At 39.2% G+C, this 21,869-nt stretch overlaps 1 protein-coding gene across 1 annotated transcript; it reads right to left on the bottom strand.

The window, feature by feature from the left end:
- Window positions 1–201: 201 nt before the first annotated feature.
- LOC116335907 (tetratricopeptide repeat protein 39B) lies at window positions 202–21,390 on the bottom strand. Its single transcript, XM_031759688.2, has 19 exons — window positions 21,093–21,390; window positions 12,084–12,118; window positions 11,865–11,969; window positions 11,625–11,756; window positions 10,328–10,398; window positions 10,147–10,214; window positions 9,297–9,361; window positions 9,097–9,202; window positions 6,331–6,396; window positions 6,121–6,229; window positions 5,877–5,944; window positions 5,710–5,769; window positions 5,300–5,461; window positions 5,100–5,191; window positions 4,782–4,902; window positions 4,552–4,663; window positions 3,499–3,616; window positions 3,267–3,383; window positions 202–2,095 (listed from the first exon to the last, which is right to left on the bottom strand). The coding sequence occupies exons 1-19, from the start codon at window positions 21,129–21,131 to the stop codon at window positions 1,999–2,001; spliced, it is 1,743 nt and encodes a 580-aa protein (XP_031615548.1). The 5' UTR covers window positions 21,132–21,390; the 3' UTR covers window positions 202–1,998.
- Between the last annotated feature and the right edge of the window lie 479 nt (window positions 21,391–21,869).

The following is a 21,869-nucleotide window of genomic DNA, read 5'->3' as shown; positions in this document are numbered from 1 at the left end:
TTTGGAACAGGTTATCTGAGGGTGTTAATGGCGAATGTTGATGTCAAGAAAACTGTTTTTAGGATATTTATTATTATGAGTATTGTCCATCCATCCATCCATTCGCTTCCGCTTATCCTTTCCAGGGTCGCGGGGGGCGCTGGAGCCTATCCCAGCTGTCATAGGGCGAAAGGCGGGGTACACCCTGGACAGGTCGCCAGTCTGTCGCAGGGCCAACACACAGGGACAGACAACCATTCACGCTCACACATTCACACCTAGTGACAATTTGGATTATCCAATTAACCTATCCCCTCAAACTGCATGTCTTTGGACGGTGGGAGGAAGGAGGATTAATATTATCAGTAGTATTAGCATTGTGTGTGTTTTTGGCCAAAGTAGTTTGCTTACTTAAAGGGAGTGTAGGAAGTCATCAGTCCATGGTTTGGTCCGTACTTTGCGGTTTTCTTTAATTAAATTATTCTTAGGTATTTCCAGGGGACTCTCCTTGGATGATCTTTCAACACCTTCCCCCAGACTAGTGTGTCTTAACTAGAAAGTAACAGTTCCACATGGCAAACTATCATATATCACAGCATCAGAAGATGGACAGATTATGCAGTACCGTAGCTTACTGGAAAGCGATTAATGTCTAGCTCTGTCTAGCTTTTTGTCAAAAACATACAAAACGACTATTATGACAGTTTGCTCTGATTTGAGAAGTAAAGAAAAAAAGACGTCGAGATCTCAAATGACTTGTTTCAGATTCAAGATGAACTGAGGGGCTATATAAAGGAGCATTTCATCACAGGTAAGGATTTTTTAAACTCATGGATGGATTTGTAGTGGTAGACAAAACAGAAACTTAAAAAAAAAATCAACATAACAGATAAATTAACTGTTAGATTGTTTTGCTTTTCAACTTTTTATTTCAGGCTTCTTAAGAGACAATCCCTGCCACCAAAGCTGCTCTGCGTTTGAGACATAGAACATGGACTCTCACATACCGACAGAATAACTCAGAACTTACTAACAGCACAGATTTGTTTGTATTGCTGCTAAATGTGTGCGTTTACAGCCATTACTGTGTTGTTCTTTTAAATCTGCATATTGCCCAGTCTGTGTGAGCTTGGAATGAGTGTTCTACGCCGTGTCTGTGTTTCCTGTTTAAGCCACAGTCGGTGAGAAGGCTGTGATTGCTTATGCACGGACACATTTGTGCATCACGTGCACGTGTGGCATGTAGGTAAAGAAAAAGGCAAAGAAAATGCAGAAAGAAAATAAACTGCTAAAGATGAGCGGTGTGTTCCTAGTGTTCATCTTTAGCAGTTTGCACATCTGTCTTCCTGTTTATGATTCAGCCCTAAAAAAAAAAAAAAAAAAAAAAAAAAAAAAAAAAAATTATATATGTCTTCCTTGATGAAAAACTGAAATCATAGACAGTAGATTTAAATTTTGGGTCCATTCAGACAGAGAAATGCAAGGAAACTAATATGGAGCTGCAAAAGAGAACTTGATAAACCTGTTGACTGGATTTCCTAGATGATTTGTCAGTCATTGGGTCCCTCTTGTGGTCTGACATATAATCTCTAGTTTTTTAACTTGTGCTTTTACATGAAAAGATGCAGCACTCCAATTAGATATTACCTATGGAATCTGAGGACTTCATAGTTTTTCTCCTATGCAAAGTGTCTCTGAGTGAAAGAGCCGTGTGGACTCAAAAAGAGCCTGTATGAATTTTTAAGTTACAAATAAACCTGTATTGATTGAACAATTGCTCTATCTACCAGTAAAGTCTTTATTTTAACTGGTAGAAGTGCATGTGCAAGTAATTATAATCCCATCTTTCCAAACTGCACAAAAATAAATAAAAAATGTAAAACATAAGTCTGAACAAAAAAAAAGAAATACCCAGGTGGATGTGTAATCTTAAAACCCAAACACACCTCCACTTCTTTCTTCACTCCAGCTGAACAAACTGAACAAACAGCTGCAGTCTAAATCAGGTTTTTTTGCCTATTATGGGGTGCCAGCAGGTGATCCTTTGAGGCTGTTAAGGGCTGCGTGGATCCTGAAGTGCAGTCTGGACTCCATGGAGTAGTCCTTGTAGTTTGTCCTAATGATGACACACAATCAGAATCTCAAATAAACATGTTTCGCAATCCTGCCCGTGCAGTACATTTTGTTTGGTTCATATTTGTTTCTAAACCACCTCGCTTTGTGCATTTTGTGCATGCTAAACAATGCTGTTTTTCCTGTCTGCATAGTTGAAGTTATGGTTGTAAATTTCCAATGTAACATACTGTAATGTTTTCACAACAAGCACACCTATGCAGGTTACAGGTATCTGAGTTGTTGCAGAGGGAGAATGTGGGAATCATACCATGTATTTACTTTTATACAAAGGCTTCATAACTAGAGTTATAAAATATGTGCAGAGAGGTTTATGATATGTATATGCAAGCATATAGAGCATAGAAAAAAAAAATGGTTAAACTGGGAAAATGTAGCATTTCAAGAAAAACACTTGCTAATTTTGAACTTTAGAGAGAATCCCTGATGCTCTGCGCTGATATTTTTATACCCAGTTATGTTACTAACTTGTTGCCATTTCACACCTATTTAGTTACAAAATGTTCCTCCATGCATTTCTCTTTAGTTACAACTTTTTTGAGACATTTTGTTGCCTACAAATGGAATTTTTTTGTCATTTTCTCAGTTTACACATTTGATATGTCTTATATATTCTACTGTGAATAAAATTTGTGTTTATAAGATTTCCAATCATTGCATTTAGTTTTTATTAAACTTTTTGACGGCATCCCAGCACATACTGTAACTGGGGTTATAGTAGAATTTGCATTAGATATTTACATTTTATACAAAGCCATGATTACAACTATTCTTGTGTTTCTGGCCTATTCATGAAAATTAATTTGAATGGTATATAAATGGAGGCATGACTGTCAGGTGGCAGAAGTAATTAAAATGAACAAATTTAAATAAACAGGAAACATATTCTGCTTGTTTGATCAGCAGAGATAAGACTAAAGGTTTAGGTGGGCACCAGAAGATTTTCACATTACAGCTTGGGCTAGAGCAGTCTGTTTGGGAATGGCTTATATAGAGTATAACATACGTGAAAGAGGTATTTAATTATATAAGCCTATATGGAGATGTATCAACTGATACGAAGGTATGCAGAAATAAATATGAGTTTATAAACACATGTAAATTTGGATAAAAGTATAGTATTTATACCACAAAGGTGTTTAGGCAGAACTTACTTGGCGTTTTCGATGTAGGTGGTGGCCTTAAGGAAGTCTCCCTGTTGTTTATACAGCAGACCCAACTCGTAAAGGGTGAAAGGAATCAAGTAGTGATCATATCTGATCCGACCCTCACTGAAAGTAAAGCACATTAAAGTATTATCTCTCGTTTCAGAAGATAAACAACAGCATTAAGTGCCTACACAAGTTTGTCTGCATGCTTTTGTGTTCGTATCTGTGCTTGAGTTACCTGGAGAGCACCTGTGTGAAGCACAGCTCAGCCTGCAGTAACCTGCCCAGGTGCTTCAGGCAGAGTCCCTTCAACATCTGGACCAGACAGCTGTCATCTGTGTGAAACTCTGATGGATCTGAAAGGTGATTTAAGTGACCTGGTGGGTTGGTCTGAGGATTTCAAAAACTACTGATCTAGTTGGATTTTATTCTATTTGGAGTTTACAAAGAATGGTTTGAAAACGAAAATATCTCATGAGTGGCATTTCTCTGGGTGAAAATGCCTTGTTAACGTCACAGTCAGAGGAGCAGATAGGAAGGCTACAAATAATCACATGTTACATCCATGTTATGCATAATAGCATCTCTAAATGCACAGCACACTGAACCTTGAAAGAGAAGGCCACACAGTTTGAATCATATCAAATGTATTTCTTGAACATACACTAAGGTCCATAAATCTTTAGACAGAGACTTTTTTCTCATTTTGGTTCTGTACATTACCATGTTTATTTTAAGTTTATTTTAAAAGATTGCATAAATTTTAGATCCTCTGCCAGACCTTTACTGCAGCGGCTTTCAGTTGCTGTTTGTTTGTGGACCTTTCTGTCTGAAGTTTATTCTTCAACAAGTGAAATGCATGTTTAACTGTGTTAAGATCAGGTGACTGACTTGGCCATTCAAGAATATTCAACTTCTTTGCTTTAATAAACTCCCGGCTATATAATTTGGGTCATTGTCCATCTTTATTATGAAACGCCGCCAAATCAATGTGACTATATTTAGATGGATTTGAGCAGCCAGTATGTCTCTGAACACCTGAGAAATCATTCAGCTGTTTCTGTCCTGTGTCACATCATAAATAAAAACATATGCAAGCATTTAATGCTATTAAACGTTATACAGATGAAAGACTAAGATGTATTCAGACTTGAAATCACTAACATAAGCAAAATAGAAGCAGGCCCAGGACAGAGCCCTGTGGAACTCTTGTTTTACTTTCATATGATACTATTGGCAGTACACAGTGTTATCAGTAGTGTTAGTAGCAGAGGTGCAGTGTTGAGCTCACTGGGGTCATTGCGAAGCTGTTCCTCTGCCTTTTCTATGGTTACCAGCAGGGACTCGGTACAGTCAGCTCGCTTTCCAACGATGGTGAAACCATTCCAAACGTACATCATCTCCTAAAAGAGACAACAATTGTCCATTATGTTTCACTTCCAGCTCATTTAGAGTTCATCAGACTCAACTAAACACTTTCAAAGTAGTCAGTTTATTAGGTGCATATGAATGTTTGTATACCAGCAAAGGGATGACCAGGGGGATGGGGTTAGCAGCTTTGTAACGCCTGGACTTCCTCACTGCAAATTTTTCAGTTGGAATGGACTTCCCAGCCAGGCGCTGTTTCAGCCCCTCCACCTGCCTACACACACACATACACCTATAAATTATCTTACTGCTAATCCTGACCTTAAACATGGCCCGGCTCTACCTTCTGAAATACTGACTTGAAGGTGTAAATTTACAGAATTACAGAATTTGATGTTTATTTCAAATTTACTTCACGTAGGTTGATTCAGCTCAGGATGTTTAAAAAATAAATGTACAGAACAGGCTGACCTGAAGAGCTCCACAACATTCTCCCCCGTCTTCTTCAGCTCCTCCTCTGACATCATGCTTAAAATGGCTGCCTTCTGGTAAACATAGATAGCCTGCAGAGAGGAAGTATTATAGTGAATTATAGTGAACAAACACTGACTTTTATGGTTCAATTTTTGCCCTTGATATATGGAACACCTCTATTTTTCTTTTAAGTGTACCTTGGACCAGCGACTCTCCTTGCACAGCAAGTCAGCGTAGTGGTACGCCTGTTCCCACTCCTGCTGGTAAGAGTGAGTCCACATAAGCTCCCAGTAACACAAGTGGTGAATCTGCTTCCACTCCTGCTGGCTGCTCACACACTCCTCGTACCTGGCCCGAGCCTAAAAGAAACAAAGAACACTTAGATCTGCTGCTTAGGTTTGTAAAGGAAGTACAGAGTGATAGTAAAAACCAGTGAAAAGGGAAAGACTTCTACATACTTCATTTTAATTCCACATAAAGTAGGACATAGTACAATTTTATGTCTTTGTTAAGCTGATAAATTTGCTGAAATCCTTATGCTGAAACCTAGCGTTTCAACCTAAGGATTTAGGACTTTATTACTGAAGGTATAAAAAGACAGACAAACCTTCTCAAAGTTTCCTCGCAGCGCGGCAATGCGAGCAGAGTAGAAGAGGATTATGGAACCCTAAAGAAAAATAAACAAACATGATGTAGTTCTTTGTTCATCTTCTTTAATCACAGCCTAGTTTACTTAGACGACTGTTTGTGTAGTTGTGTTCGCAGTTTACTTACTTTGGGGTATTTCTGTTGGTATGGCTCCAGCAGAGCTTCAGCTTCCACCAAGTTCCCCTCTGCAGTTCCTGATCAAAGAGAACACCAAAACATTCATTGCCTGATCTACTAAACAGCAGTAGATGCAGTGGAGACACAAAGGCTTTATTTAGGCTGGGTACTGAATTACTTAACTATATTCAACACGTGGTCGGACATTTGAAGCCAGATAAAGATGGTGAGGCTAAGGTTAAGTGTTTCCTACCCAGTATGAGTGAGACATATGTGTGGTAGAAGAGCAGAGTCAGAACACAGAGGATTGACCGCAAACTGTGGCTGGAGGCTCCCTCTCTCAACTGGGACAAACCAAACCCCTGCAGACAGATGGGGACAGTACGATTGGCATTTTTCATCACTTCTGTGTAGCCTACAGTGGTTTTTTTTAAATGTTATTTTAAACAGAGTTTCTACTGACCCTGTTTCCTGAGAACCCGATAAACTCCAACAACCTCAAAATTCTCTGAGGAAGGAGTGACAACATCTGGAAGAGAGAAAGATTCCTCTATAATCAATCATTCAATAAAATCAATAAAAGAAATTGTGCTTTCAAGGAACCATTATGTGTCAGATTTAATATAACCCGTGGATCGATGTGAAAAAAAAAATTTAAAAAAAGGATGTTGGGCCAGTGATGGTGTGTCCAACGATCAGTTGGACACACCATCATAAGTTCTTCATAAGTTTTATGAAGATGTTGTCATCCAGGAGGCTTCTACAGTTTTAAAACGGTTTTAGAAAAGAAGAAGCCTTTTGGGCAAGCTCTTAAGACTGAGAACTTGCACCGAGGACTCTCACTAATATTTGTCTTTTACGGTCCTTCATCAGGTGTACTGTGTAGATTATTTAAATGTGAAGACAATCAAAGTTTTAGTTGCTTCCATGCAACTAAAGAAGAAAATTTGGGATATAGAGAATATAGAAAAACAGATATACAATATAGAAAGCATTTAAATAGGCTTTTTTTTGGACCAGGAAAAGTTTAACAAACAATAAAATTACCCTACCTACATTTACCCTTTAAACCAGGGGTGGGCAACTCCAGGCCTCGAGGGCCGGTGTCCTGCAGCTTTTAGATCTATCCTTGATCTAACACAGCTGATTTAAATGGCTAAAGTACCTCCTGAACATGTCTTGAAGTTCTCCAGAGGCCTGGTAAAGAACTAATCATTTGATTCAGGTGTGTTGACCCAGGGTGAGATCTAAAACTTGCAGGACACCGACCCTCAAGGCCTGGAGTTCGACACCCTTACTAAAAATGCTAACCGTCACCGGTCACGGGTTAGGGCAGGGGTGGGCAATCTCAGTCCACGAGGGCCGGTGTCCCTGCAGGTTTTAGATCTCACCTTGGGTCAACACACCTGAATCTCATGATTAGTTTGTTACCAGGGGCCTGTTCTTCGTACCTCGCTAAGTAAGTTAGCCGGATTTGAATGTTGACGATTTCGCGTGATCTTGGATCGTTCGGTTCTCGAAGCTCATCTGGGACTTGCTGTCATAGCAACAGATCCGTAAGCGTAAACCTGCTCGGGAGCAGGTTTACTTTATGTAAACAGGATTAGATCGCGGCCTCTCAGGTATGTCCGCTTCATTTATACGAAAGCAACAGCGATATTTCTCCACTGTTTTACCATAAATAAATATTAGCAATGTAACTAAAGATAATGTATTTGATTCTTTTATTGATTTCATACAGATACATACAGGTCATTTCCGAAAAAAAGGGAAATGTACTATTAATCATTCTATTACATGTAGTAGATCATGTCAGATGTAATTCATATTTTAGAGTAGTAATAGTAAATTACTACGTGCAATCAAGATGACAGACCACGGCTAAAAAAAGCGAAGGTGGATTTGGGAAGTCTGTCGCAGCCATGTCCTGTCCGTTTGTACGCGAGCAAGGAAGGTGCAAGATTGATAAGGAGAGTTTACAGAATTTAGCGTATATTATGGGATAGACAGGATCCTTTAGCTCAGCGACGGTGTGCTCATAGAGAGATATCGATTCTCCGTGAGGGTATTATTTACTTTCTCTCTCTCTCTCTCTCTCTCTCTCTCTCTCTCTATCTATATATATCTCTCTCTATATATATATATATATATATATATATATATACTTACTGTACTGTATATACTTACTCCCGACTTACTGTGCATGCTTCAGTCACCCCTTTCATGGGAACAGGTAAAAGTGATGGAGTGTTATGTCAAACTACACACAAAAAAACCCACAATGTCAATAAATGTCACAGTACAAAAAGGGGTGTGACGAGGGGGTGCAGGACCACCACCTGTCTTTATTTGCTCTGCCCTTTTCTTGGTTGCTGTTATAAACAAACAAACAGATTATTTCAGGGTCTCTTGTCATAGACTAAAAGCAATATAAGTGATAAATATTACCATTCTGTGGTATATTCTTATATTACACTTTTACTTTTTCCCATGTTCTAGTGGGTCCTGTTGTGGCTCTAATGTGGAAGAGGATATGATGTAATATAATATAATGTGGAATAAAATAATATCACATGATATAATGTAATATCATGGATCACTTACGAGTTTGATTTGTCAGCAACTTTCTGCCAGCCCTCTCTCCTTGCTTTTGCAGCCTTTGCAGTGTTCCCCTGCGTTTTAATTAAACTCTGAAACTCCTGATATCCCTCAATCAAGAGTTCTTGGTCTGCTGCCGTGAAATACTGAGCGCGCTCCTTCGACATCTTCGCCGACCAATCACAGGGTTGCCGATCAATGTTTCTACTATCGATGCGTAGCCCCTTTTAAGCCACCCAGTGATCTCAGATTACTTCATCCAGCTATACTAATCGTCAACAACAGATGTGTTCGGAGAACCGGATTAGCGAGCTCAAAGTTAGCGCGATGATTTGATCTTGGATGTGTCATTTGATCTTGGATGTAGTAAGCGAGGTACGAAGAACAGGCCCCAGGCCTCTGGAGAACTTCAGGACATGTTGAGGAGCTAATTTAGCCATTTAAATCAGCTGTGTTGGTTCGAGGACACATCTAAAACCTGCAGGGACACCGGCCCTCGTGGACTGAGATTGCCCACCCCTGGGTCAGGGTTTAAAGGGTTAAGTGACTCCTGTGTAATTAAAAAATTAAAAACTTTTTTTTTTTTTTTTTGTTAAAAAGAAAAAAAAAAGAAAGAAAGAAAAAAACTCACCAGGTTGAAAGATCCAATGCCCAGCTTGACTCCACCCTCAAACTGTCTAAATGAATCTGACTGGCTAGCCAGGTCTTGAGTGACATTCAGCACATTCTGACAATCCCTATTGAATACATAACGATCATCATTTTTAACAATGATATTTCTACTAAAATACATTTAAAATGTTTAGCTTCCTCCATAAATCATTCACTCACTTGTAGATTTGGTAGCTGGTACGAATCTTGATCCCTCCTTTGATAAAACTGATCATGTTCTCATCCTATTAAAAGGAAATATAGACAAAAAATGAAACTGCCTTATTATGAGTCTTACCAGAAGCTATTCATGAGTAAAGATTCTGGCATGAGCCACACTTCCAGAACTGGCTCAAATCCTAAATGGCTTGTAACCATAGACAATATAAAAGATGTAGTTTCTGAGTGTATAAAGTGGAGCCAGTGGGGTTCACTGTCCAGTACTCCTCCCTCATCACATCCATTCTTGAAACATCAGGATTGACAATGGTGAAAACACTTAGCTCGAGGTTACAAAAGGCATCACATTGACAACATCTTGAACCAGGTTTTATTGAACCTAACCTGAAAAAAGTGAACAACCCATGATGCGTCTTGAATCACCCTTCATTTATCTTCCGTTTTATCATACAGGTTGTGAAAGATGTCAAGCTATGATTGATGAGGAAGTGATTTTCATTCTTTAATTTCATATTACAAATTAATCTGAAAAAATCTCCTACATCCAGCATGTTCACTAGAAAAACCAGCTGATCACTTACTAATATACCCCAGACCTCAACAGACACTATTTTTTAGCATGTGCAAAAAATTATCTTTTCAAATCAGAACTGTCTTTTGGAGAAACTCAAAAGCGTCTGTACTACAGGTTCTCTTCCTTTTAATGCTGTCACACATTCACATGAGTAACATCTAGCAGCCGCTGCAGGAACTGCAGTTTCAAGGGGCTTTCAAACAAAGTAACATATGAAATATCTATGAAACGTAAACAGGCAGACAGGTAAAGTGATAGACAGACAGCAATTCTGACCTGTACAAATGTCAGCGTTGCTTTCTGCAGAAGACATTCAGCGTAGCAAAGCTCTGCGTGCATCTCTCCTGCAAACACACCGATGCAGTACACTGACTTCCTGCTCTCTTTAAATTTTCTTCACTTTCTGTAGACATTAGCGGCCAATGGAACGCTGTGTGGGCAGGACGTGTTTACAAACCTTCCTGCAGGTTGGACTGTTTGCTGATCAACCCAGACAAAGATCCGACCATCGAGTTCTTCTTCCTGAACCTAAGGAAACAGTGAGGAGACTTTATATGTCATATTTAACCAGTCTCTACTACTGTAATTTGAGATGACATTAAACGTTGCTGTGCAGGGGGACTTAATAGTTCTCATTTTAAAGAGAGTTTGAGATAAAGTACTAAAAGTATATAAAGTATAAAATTGCAATAACACATTAAGTAGAAAACCCTCTTGAGGCAATTCCCATTTACTGAACCTTTGTTGAGTGTTTTCTTGTAACACTATGAGGATTATTTTCTTTTTCCCCTAGCTTTATATATACGGACATGATTGCTTGATATAGATAAAAATAGACAAATATTTTCCTAAAAAATGTATAGCTTTGCGAAATAGTATTTTTTGTCCCTCGTTTTGGAACACAAAGCTACAGTATGTATAATATTCTAGAATATATTCATCTTATAAAAGGCATAAAAGATAGACATAGCCGCTGTGGCATCACCCGTTGGTTTGTGAAGTCCGTTTGTGAAGCCTTGAGGTTAGCGTTTTCACCTTCACCTTTGGTGTTTGGAACTGGATGTTTCTTTAACGGGGGTAGGCCTGACAAGCTAGATAACAACTTGTCAAGTCGGCATCCAATGAGTATATCTTGGATAATCCTCCTTTATGAAACTTAGAATGACCAAAAAAATTACAAAATTAATCTTTTTTTATTTAATATGATCTGAAACTAATGGCTGAAGCCCATAAGTTCATTGGGAAAGTGTTTTCAGAAGTCACACAGCAAGGGAACTGAGTACTGTTCTCTCAGAGTTTTATAAACTGCAACTTATTCTGAAACCACAGCTGGCCATGAACAGGAATGTGTATTTAAGGCACTTCTGCACTGGCTTTACTTTTCAGACTTGAAAGTGCCCATTATGATCGTTGCATTGGTTATGCTACATGCAGCCACACAGCCCCGTCACCATTTATACAGTTACTCGCTGCAGTGTCACCACTCACACAAAATCTCTGATTCAGTGCTAGAATTGAAGAAGTGAAAAATGAAATGAAATGAAATGAAATTGGCTGTTGCTGACTTAAGGATGAGTCACTTTTTCCAGACTTTTCAGCTTCAGAAATCTTTTTGCAACCACAGTGGTCATACTCCAGTTTGTTGTTACATTATTTTATTTGCAAAAAAATCTCACGAATGGATTGAAACACTTCCTTACCCGGAAACACTAAGGCTATAAACAGGAAGAAAACCATGTTTTCCCGCTTCTCACCTCTGACAGGTGTGCAACGCCTCCTTGATGGTTGCCATGGCAGTCTGGATGTCTCTGTGCTCAAAGGTCATGGTAGCCTGCATCACCAGGATGCTGCTGTATCCCAGAGCGTGGTACATGCTGTCCCTCCACCTGTGTACAGCAGCAGCAGCAGTCATTAATAACAGGGAGCTAGGACTTCAGCAGACACGAGAGAAAGAGAGAGGTGAAGCAGCTCAAGTTAACGACTGCTGTGGTTACCATGGTTTGAGGAGATCCAGGGCTTGAGAAAACTTGTTGTTGAGGACGAGGTTGAGAGCACACTGAGTCTCCTGGATGGCAGTCTGCAGATCCATGTTACCCGCCCTACACAAAGGTAAAACCAGCAGTCATCACAGAGCATGACTAAAAGTGAAAGAGCCACAGGAAACGATCCTCACACACACACACAGTCTGTGCGCTGCAGGTGTGTGTACTTACGCAGGTATCCGATCAAAGGCATCTTCGAAGCAGTCCTGAAATACATAGAAACACAGAGTTTAGTTCTCAGCTTCATCCTCCAGGTAACAGAAAGTGCTGTGAGATGTCTGATTGGACGCAATTCTAAAGCATCACATTTGGTTTGTGCAATGGTCGTATGTCATCAGCAACAAGTTTGAACTGCCCGCGAATTATTTGAAAGCTACATGACCTGAATTCTGGCTCGACTCTGACTTACTCGAGGGCTCTGCGTTCTGAGACATTACAAAACCATCAGGGTAATTCTATAACTGTACCAGTAACTATTAATTCACCACCACACACGCTGGGATCCAAAAGTGTTGAAACCATTTTTATCCAATTCTTAACGTGATGTAAAGAATCAGTCAGGTTTCATTCTGAATTATATTCTATAAAATATTCCTGGAGTTTTTTGACTGTTAAAAAAAAAAAAAAATTGTATTTTGCGTATTTTGGGAGTTTATTCCAAGAGCTTTAAATTTTAGTTGAATGCTACATAATTATTTTCAAGTGATTTCCGACTATTCAGGCAACTTCTAATGTTCTATGATTTTTTTTTAACTCTTTATTTTTTTATTTTTTAGGTCTTGCAAACTTATTCCAGTTTTTTATTTTTAACTTTTCAGCCACTAATTTTTGAAAATTATTCAAGACTCTTCAAAGCTTACAGTGTCTTGATTTTGAGGATATTCCCATTATTTCTCCCTGAATTGTTATCACTGACTTCTTAAGCTGTTCCTCCACCCACATTTTCAGCATTATCCCATTATTTGTATCAATTATCCAGAAAATTCATTTTTTAAGAACCTTTCACAAATTTTCTGCTTTTTCAAAACAAAAATTTCAGAGTTGTTCCAGTTTTGGGGGAATATTGTGTCAGTTCTGGATTATTCCTAAATTTCAGGTTTATGTTTAAGGTTACTTCAGACTTTTCAGGTTTTGAAGGGTGTGCTCCAAGAATGCCCTACATTCCTATACCTTTCAGACGCTATGCTTTAATGGCCGGATTTTCGTTACAGCCCTGGCAAAGCGACCTGTAGAAACTAGAAAATTAATTGTTGAGAGTACTGACATGACACGGTGTATTAGATTGCTTCTCTGTTTTATTTTAGTTAAGTTCCTCCAGAGCTAATAAGAGTCATACAAGTGGCTTAATATGTGTAATAACAACCGTGCTGCAGAGCATTAATTCGTTAGGCTCATTTGGGGGTTTTCCATTCATTTCAGTGCAGTCAGTGATTCAGGAAAGATTGCCGTAAGAGGAACTGCTGCACATTGCTTAATGCTGTAATATGCTTTCAGAAGCTTCAGCTTTACGTGAAGTCATGCCGTGGTTAGGGCACACACACACACACACACACACACACACACACACACAGAAAGAGAGAGAGAGAGAGTCATTAGACATGACTACAATAGAGTGCATTTTCCATTTCTCCATCAACACGTGAACGTGGAAGGTAAAAGTACTGATTTTACTCACACGTACAAACTGGTCTTTCTATATTTGTCAGGATCCTGAGATAATTCATCACCAACCTCGTAAGAACTACTTGAACCTGAACCCTAGAATTAGGTCTGAAACTCCAGATGTTTCAAAGACGTTATTTCTAACAAAAATCTGAAAACCCTTTTGCACACATACACACATGCAAACATTACTGCAACACTTCAGAGGTCTCAACTATCAAATATAATGATTCACATATGTGCGTGATGGTGTAAACAGATTTGTGTCCACACTACATAAGTAACATTTACGCAGCGTGTCAGCAGGAGGCTAATAATAGCTACACAGCGGGTCCTTACATAAGAGGGTGCAGCTGCATTCAGCTCTGTAAAGTAACTCTGCCTGCAGGCAGCAGCTTCCCACTGCTCCACATTGGAGCACTGTGACCCATCGAACCATCAAAAACTGTATTAAAATCGAAGTGATATAAAAAGAACCAAAAAAGTGCAAAAGAAATCATTATAAGGAAATAAGAACATGAAATGTCACAGAAATGGAAAAAAAAAAGCCTCGGAAAGAGAAAAGAACAAAAAGCGACAAAATAAAGTACAAACAAATATAAAGAGACACAAAAACACCTCCCCCCCCCCCAAAAAAAGAAACAAGGCTAAACAGACAAAATGTACACATACAGCAAGAAGTTCACAGGAAAAAAAGAAGTACTACTAAAAGAATTAAAAGAAAAAAGTAGGAATTAAAAGGAGAAGAAAAATAATAATAACAAAAAATAAAATAAAAAGAAGTACAAAAAAGACATAACTTTTAAAAACTTGATGAAAAATTTAAAAAACAGTGTAAAAGTTTTTACAGCAAGTTTCTACAAGAATTATGAACTCCACGGCGTGACTCTTCCTGCAGGCAGCAGCTTTCAAGTCTGATTTTTCAAGGTGAAAACTAACATGTTTACATAACGCACTACAGCCTAGTGTGTGTCTTTTACCCTGAGATTAGTCTGGCAGGCTCAAACCACTAAGCCCAAGAAGGCCTTGAAATGAAAACTATGGAATATGAGACACAGGACTATAACAAACACAGAAGAACAATAAGAAAGGCAGAGAATGACTACAAACCGAGACACAATCCCAACAAAAGCTTAAAAAACAAAACAAAAAAACACAAACCGACCCATGTGCTTTGTGTGACATTCCTCTTGCTCTGTCACCGTTTTGGTCTGTTTGCAGCATTCACAGCGTTTCTTATGCAAACATCATAAGCTGCTCTGTGTTACAAAGAAATGCTGTTCAACCAGCAAGTTGAGTACATTCGCTCACGACACAGTGTGGAAACTCTAAACTCATGCTCCTGCTGCAGCGTGGTGCATTAACACAGCAGCATATTTACTATAGGAGTATCAGTATGAGGACAACAAGCTGTGCTGCTAAGGAACAGCTAACCTACAGGGAGCTTAGCATGTCCCAGAGTGATCACAGTGAATTACGGTAGATCTGGTTATATTGTAACTATAGCTGATACAGTTATTTAAAAGCAGCCAGCTAAGTTACAATATCAACCCCCAGTGTTTGGATGAATTAGCGAATCTTACTCAAGTTTTCGTTTACTTGAAATAGTTTCAGATTTGCTTGTGTTAACACCTTTGGGATGACTTACAGTGGAGACTGTGAGCTCATACAACATTACAGACTGACAGCACAAATGTGCTTCAGGAAGAATGATAAAAAAAAGTTCCCATAAACACACTCCTGAGGCTTGTGGAAAGACTTCCTAGAAAAGTTGAAGCCATTATAGCTGCAAAGGGTGGGCCGACATCACATTAAACCCTGTGCATTAGGAATGGGGTGTGTGAAGGTAGACAAGCGAAAGCCAGGAGTGGCTTTTTTTAACAACTGGATTATCCATTAAATGTGAATTTTTCTACAATAAATAAGAGAAAATCTTGGTGTTGTTGTAGGTTGGGATCAATTTGGTAGAAATGTAATCCAGGATATCTAAACAACCAATAAAACACCGAGTTAAATGGCTCATTTATGAATTGTATCATTTTATCTTATAGCTTTTTATTCCTGTTTTACCTCAGTAGTTGCAGAAGTCACTAAAGCCATCAGAAGTTCTCACAATAAACCCACAAAGTATGAGATACCAAGTTACTGCAAACACACAAAGCAAACACAAAGAGACAAATAAAAGACAGAAAGACCGCAAAAGGGCTTAAAATCACTACACCAAGAGTGAAACAGATGCAAAACCCCTAAAAGAAAAACTCTCACAAAGACAATAAAAGATCAGAATAAAACGGCAGATATACAAAACAATCAGAAAGATGAATTTCTTAAAAAAGGAACTATAAACATATACTGTATTTCATACTACAGTATACACTAAAACATAAAAAGATGCAAAACAACTACAGAGCCATAAAATGACCACAAAAATAGTCAGAATTAGTACAGAGTCACAAAGTATCACAAAAATACGTAAAGCCTGAGCACAAAACAACCACAAAGAGACCAAAAAACAACCATGTAAAGGATAAAAACAACTACAAGAACACAAAACAACCACAGAGAGACAGAAAATTACCATAACTAGACATTAAATGACTACATAAATAATTAAAACAAGTACAGTAATCAAAAAGCACAAAGAATTGCGAAAACATTACATAAAGTAAGGAAAAATAACACAGAAGCACAAAAATACTGCAAAAAATCTATAAAAATAAGCACAAAACAACCATAAAAGTACAGGAAAAATGCAAAAAAACACAGAAAAAAAAAGGACAGACACAAAACAACCAAACCGTAACTACAAAGTAACACAACACTAATACAGAGAAACACAAACAGACCACAACTAAACTCAAATGATAAGACGATGCAGGATTTCCGAACACCTTTAAAAAGTTGAGATGTAAAAGTCATTTAATAGCATTCACAGTTTGACTTTATTAATATGTAATGGTGAATTTAATGATGTTGGGATTTTCTTAGATTTAGAATCAAACACACACCAGATATTTCGCAATGTGGAAAAAGCTACGTCACCAGTGGCTGATGTTATGGAGGAGGAGAGGTCAAAGTCAGAGATGCGTCTCCTGTGACTGCACCAGCTTCCTAATCAATTAGTCAAGACTTTCACAATGTGTCCGATTACCCAACACACAAATAATCCAGCTGCACTCGAGGAGCATCCTCACAGCCCCATCAGAGCCTCGGGACCTCCATCACATCCTCCAGAACCAAATCCGCAACCACTCACCGGTGCCTGGAATCAACAACTATATGACCTCTGACCTCAGACAGGAAACAGGAAGCAGTGGTCTCCTTGTGTTTTCTTAACTATATCCTCCTAACTGAACTGGTTGCAAGCCAATACTGGATCTGAGGTGTACTTACAGTTATCAGAGGCCAATAGGTGTAATAATAACACCTGGAAAAACAAAAGCAATCAAAAGAACTATATTTTCGATAAATTTCATATAAACTAGTGACTCTGAATAATATTCATGCATTTTTGTTATTCTGTCATTATTCTTTTTGAATTCCTCCACTTTTACTCCCTATTATGAACCCTGGCATTAAGATGGTCTCTATATACTTATTTATTGTTAAGTAGATTTTTTTTAAATAATAAAGATTGTGTATGTATTTTTTAAAGTTTAATAACAACAGCAGCAATTTTTAATGTTCTCACTGATTTCTTTTTTACCCACGTTTGATGCCTCCCCTTTTCTCGAGGGACCACCACAGGAAAAGCTCTGTGTATTTGATTTGCCAGACATCCTGACGCAACGCCCAAGGGATTTGTGTTTCCTCCTGGTCTCAAACCATAAATAAATAGTAAAATGGTAAACTGACAGGTTCCTATAATTAGTTTTTTTCAATTAAAATTGAAAACATGCACAAAAAACCCTTTAAGACCGCAAAGAAGGGCTTACAAGAAACCTGTATGCAAACACTGAAATCATCACCAAACTCACCTCTGGGATTCCTAAAATCCACAGACTCTGAACAACCTACTGCTTATGTTAAATGAGCATAAATGAAATTATCCACTATCAGTGTTGTCTAAGAGGACAGCAGTCAAGTTCCCTAACTGGCTGTAAGAAAGGTGTGCCTTATGTTCTATAAGAATGAGTTGATCTGTGTTTGCTGACGTATTTATTGGTCTTACACACATTCCTGCCGTGCCTTTGGGTGTTTGCGCTCCATGGTAGAATGAACTTAAGATCCTGGATTCACAGAGGCTCAAATGTCACAGCAAACATGCCAGAACTGACATAATTAAGAGTTTCAGTCTGAGCAGAGGCAATAACCTTGCACTGAGTTTTTTAAAATAAAAACAGCTTGTCTCACATTATTCAGAGCCCAGTGAAAGTCAGCTGAATTCCTCTGTAATAAGACTAGTTAAGGCTGAAGGAGTCGAACACAGGAGCATTTGTCAGCTGAAATGAGGAGATGGCCGGCTGACGTGTGACGCAAGAGGGCCTCAACAGGAAAAACTAACCCATGTCATCCACCTTAAAGTCTGCAGTGGATCCATAGGGGAAAAAGATCCTTTCCATTTGAGACCTTGAAGCCTCTTCAGAGACCAACAGGAGTACAGAGGCTTTAAAGAGGCTAATCTGGTGTCTTGCTTGGTTGCTCTAAGTAGTTCTAGAAAAATCTTAAATCCTCTAAAAATCTCCCAGCTACCTTTCCAGCTCGGATGAATATCCAACGAAGCCTCTTAAAGATGTCTTGGTTATCTTCAGAGATACTTAATCCACTGTAACTTACTGAAGCAACCACAGCACTGCTACAGTAAGACCCATTTTCTCCCATTATAGTGGTGCCAGTGCAGAACCAGTACTGCCTCAGTGGCTGATGAGAACCAACCTACATTTCCTCAGGTTTAAGAAAGGATCCTTTTCCAGCATTTGGTGGCAAAATGCAGCAATTTTGCTGTCATCGCTGCAAGAAGTTGATCTGGTACCAAAACAAGATGTTTTATTTTTTCATGAAAATTTTAAGAACATTATTTTAGGCAGCACAAGAGCCATGGACCTATAAATATCCTACCAAAATCCCCCTAGATTTTACTCTTGCTGAAGTCTTTGCCGATATCCAAACTCGAAAATAAGTAAAAGTCATCATAAACATCGTTCTTTAGTGTGTGAGCTGAACTGAACTCCTAAACTTCTCAAATCTCATCACATAGCAACTTGACAAAACTCTGAAAACACCTCTAAATAGAAGCTAGTACAGTGTTTCCCAGAAGATCCTGATGGTCCTTCAGCCTCCTTAGCATGCTTTCTTGGTGGTCTACTTTTTGAAGATATTTTAAGGGTTTATGGGGACATTTTTTTTGGCTCTGTTTGCTGTTTTTTGACAACCTTTTGTGTCCATTGCTGGTTTTTGTGTCTAGATTAGTGTAGCTTGACACTTTGAACTTGTAAGAAGCCCCAAGACCCTGGAAGACACGTGATGCTGAAGAGGTTTATAAGACAGGCTTATGAAGATGCATTTGAAATGCTGCTCCCAAAGAACACCTGATGGTCTCTGGAGCCTAACTGTAAATCCAGTCTACAGTTCTACTGAACCCCTTTAAGATTCATATCTAAACTAAAACATCTCAAAATATCCTTTAACCTCATGACATACAAGTTGATGAACTCTCTTCTACATTACAGCTGTACTGCGACACTCCCAGTTTGATCAGTGTGAACCAGGGAGGGTCAGGGTGGAGAATCAGGCTGTACTGGAAACATAAAGGTTAAAAATTAAACCTGCAAGCTCACTTCCCATCATGTTACCACTCACAAAGTTAACATACTTTCAACATATCTTTTCACTAGTTTGAATCACAATCAATGTGGTTGTGGTGAAACAGCAGAAAACAAACCTCATATTTCATGTGTTATAGTGCAGGAGGCAGCCTGTGGCTGAAATCAGATCTGTCATTTACATGAAGCCGCGCACACATGCAGACACGTGAACCGATAGTATCAGCTCACTTAGTGCTGAGACATAAATCCAATAATGAGCAGGCTGCCTCCACAGCTCTACACATAAATGAGGAAATACATCCAGAGCTCAGTGAGCGAGGCCCAAACACAGAGAGGAAAAAACTCAACGCCTGTGATTTGAATATCGATTTGAATAAAAGCTTAAAAATCCCATACTCTGATAGATCTAAGGTCCCAGTGATTGTTAAAAGAAGATAATGAAGATAAAATGAAAATATACTGTGCTGCATTATGTACTTATTAATTAATTGCCCTTCTGTGCACAACCCCATCCTCTGCTTTTACCACTTAATCAAAGTCCAAATTCACTCCCCATCAGCCTGTGGCACATTTAGTTCAGTTCAAAGTAAACTGTTTTTCCCCTGTGAGTAATCATTGTAAATTAGTCATGATGATGGGTTTTGCTGTAATTGAGCTGTCCTACATGTGTGTAGCACTGTATGTTTGGAGAATTGTATTGATTAGGATCTGTTTGCAGTCAGTTTGAGTTCATTTTGCATCCATGGACACAGTCTGTTGTGAGTGACTATAGAAGCACAAACACAGGGAAACAATAAAAGTATCGCTGAAACACTACAGGAGGCTTCGTAAGGTTGATTTCAACAGAAATATAGACAGACACAAGGTGAAAAGACGAGAAAACCTGCCAGAAATCGATAAGGAATATCAGATTATGATGCTTTATTTATAAGTGGTACTACTATAAGGCACTGTATGTACATATATCTAACTACCACACAAGCCTGTTTCTCCTGTACCAGCACAGTAGCTGATGAAGAATAGTGCTAAAAACCGCAGTTCCTCTAACGTCAGCTAGAGGTTGGCTCAGAAAAGTGAGACTCATGTTAAAACATACAGTAGAAATTTTTTAAAAAAAAGCTGTGCAGATAAATTTGACCTTTATACCTGCCATAAAGGGTTATAAATGTTCATATAACTCACCTATTCAAACTGCATTAAAGCTAGGGGGCGTGGCATCTATTTTTAATTATGGCTGTTTGCTAGGCTTCACCCGAGCTAATTGGAGACACTGAACTTGACCTCTGAGTTTGTGCTGTTGGAGCCTTTCAGAGCATTTTTAATGCAGACACATCACTTTTAGGTCCCCCAAAAATCCAGCATGGTCGTGGCCAAAACACCAACTTTGAAGCCAAAGCCGTAGCTATGACCATCTTTTAATACAGTCTATGCTTTTCAGCCAAACAAAGGTGTGTGATCTTTTTTAACCCCTACACCTAACCAGACAGTTTCTGATATCACATTTACAGCCGAGGTGTAAAAATCCGTCCTTTCAGAAAGCCCACACCACCATCAACAACCTGGACTTTCCCACCACACACGCATAGATATACTCTATTTACCGTGGATACAGCCCACGTGATTCCATCTAAGGACGTGTATATGCAGTTTCATGTGATCACAGTAGGAATTTCATCAGAAATAACTGGTTACACCACACAGCGTGAACATGTCAGTGGAAATGTGTTCGTGAAATGCGATCTCCGGCTCCCACCTCCTCCTCTGCGGCCGCTCCGTTGCCTACGTGGGCCATGTCTGCTCCCAGTGCCTGTCCTCCCTCTGGTCCGCAGGTCGCCTGGTTCCGCTACGAGGACAGCCGCAGTCCCATGTCTGCTGCAGCCGAACCTCCGCTCCTCTGCGGGTGCGCACGGATCTCCTGCTGCTCCTCTGTGCTCCGTTTATTTTGCTTCCTATCACCGTAGGTCCGCTTCGTCCTTGAGTCAGACGCGCTTCTCTGGCTCCGATCTCTTCCGTGAAAGAAACACGGAGACGTAGAGAAAACACACCTCCCACATTTCCGTTTCTCCGCCCATAGAAAATAGAAGAGAGGGAGGAAATGAAGGAGGAGAGGAGAGGAGGATGCGAGTGTTTGTGTAAGCAGATCAGGCAGAGGCGTAGATGATGTGGGAGCACCGAGGGGGCCACATCGAGTGTGTGGCGTGTGTGTGTGTGGGGGGCACGTTTTTATTAATGTGACGAGAAACACTAAAGCCAAACACAGCACACAAACCAAACACAAACATACTGTTGGTATTCAAAGCAAATCCTTTTTCTTCCATGTGTTATATATAAATTGTATTTTACTTATAAATCAAAAATGGCCACTTTATAATGTACAGTTTCCTCTGCTTGTTAATACATCTAATCAGCCAATCGCATTGTAGTTAAATTAATTTAGGTATGTAGACATGGTCTACATGGTGAAGTTCAGACTGAGGTTCAGGGTGCTGCTGGTGGTGTAAGAGTACCAACTGAGCCTTGTTTAAACACC

This window comes from Oreochromis aureus, linkage group 3 (genome assembly GCF_013358895.1).
Source record: "Oreochromis aureus strain Israel breed Guangdong linkage group 3, ZZ_aureus, whole genome shotgun sequence".
Taxonomy (NCBI): Eukaryota; Metazoa; Chordata; class Actinopteri; order Cichliformes; family Cichlidae; genus Oreochromis; species Oreochromis aureus.
The sequence above is the reverse complement of the archived record's forward strand: the minus strand, read 5'-3'. Positions and strand labels throughout refer to the sequence as shown.

Coding starts and splice junctions, on each gene's coding strand:
- LOC116335907 (XM_031759688.2), bottom strand. CDS start 21,131: ATGGCCCACGTAGGCAACGGAGCGGCCGCAGAGGAGGAG. Junction 11,970..12,083: donor GCCTTTGATCGGATACCTGC/GTAAGTACACAC, acceptor ACCTTTGTGTAG/GGCGGGTAACATGGATCTGC. Junction 9,203..9,296: donor ACCAGCTACCAAATCTACAA/GTGAGTGAATGA, acceptor TGTATTCAATAG/GGATTGTCAGAATGTGCTGA.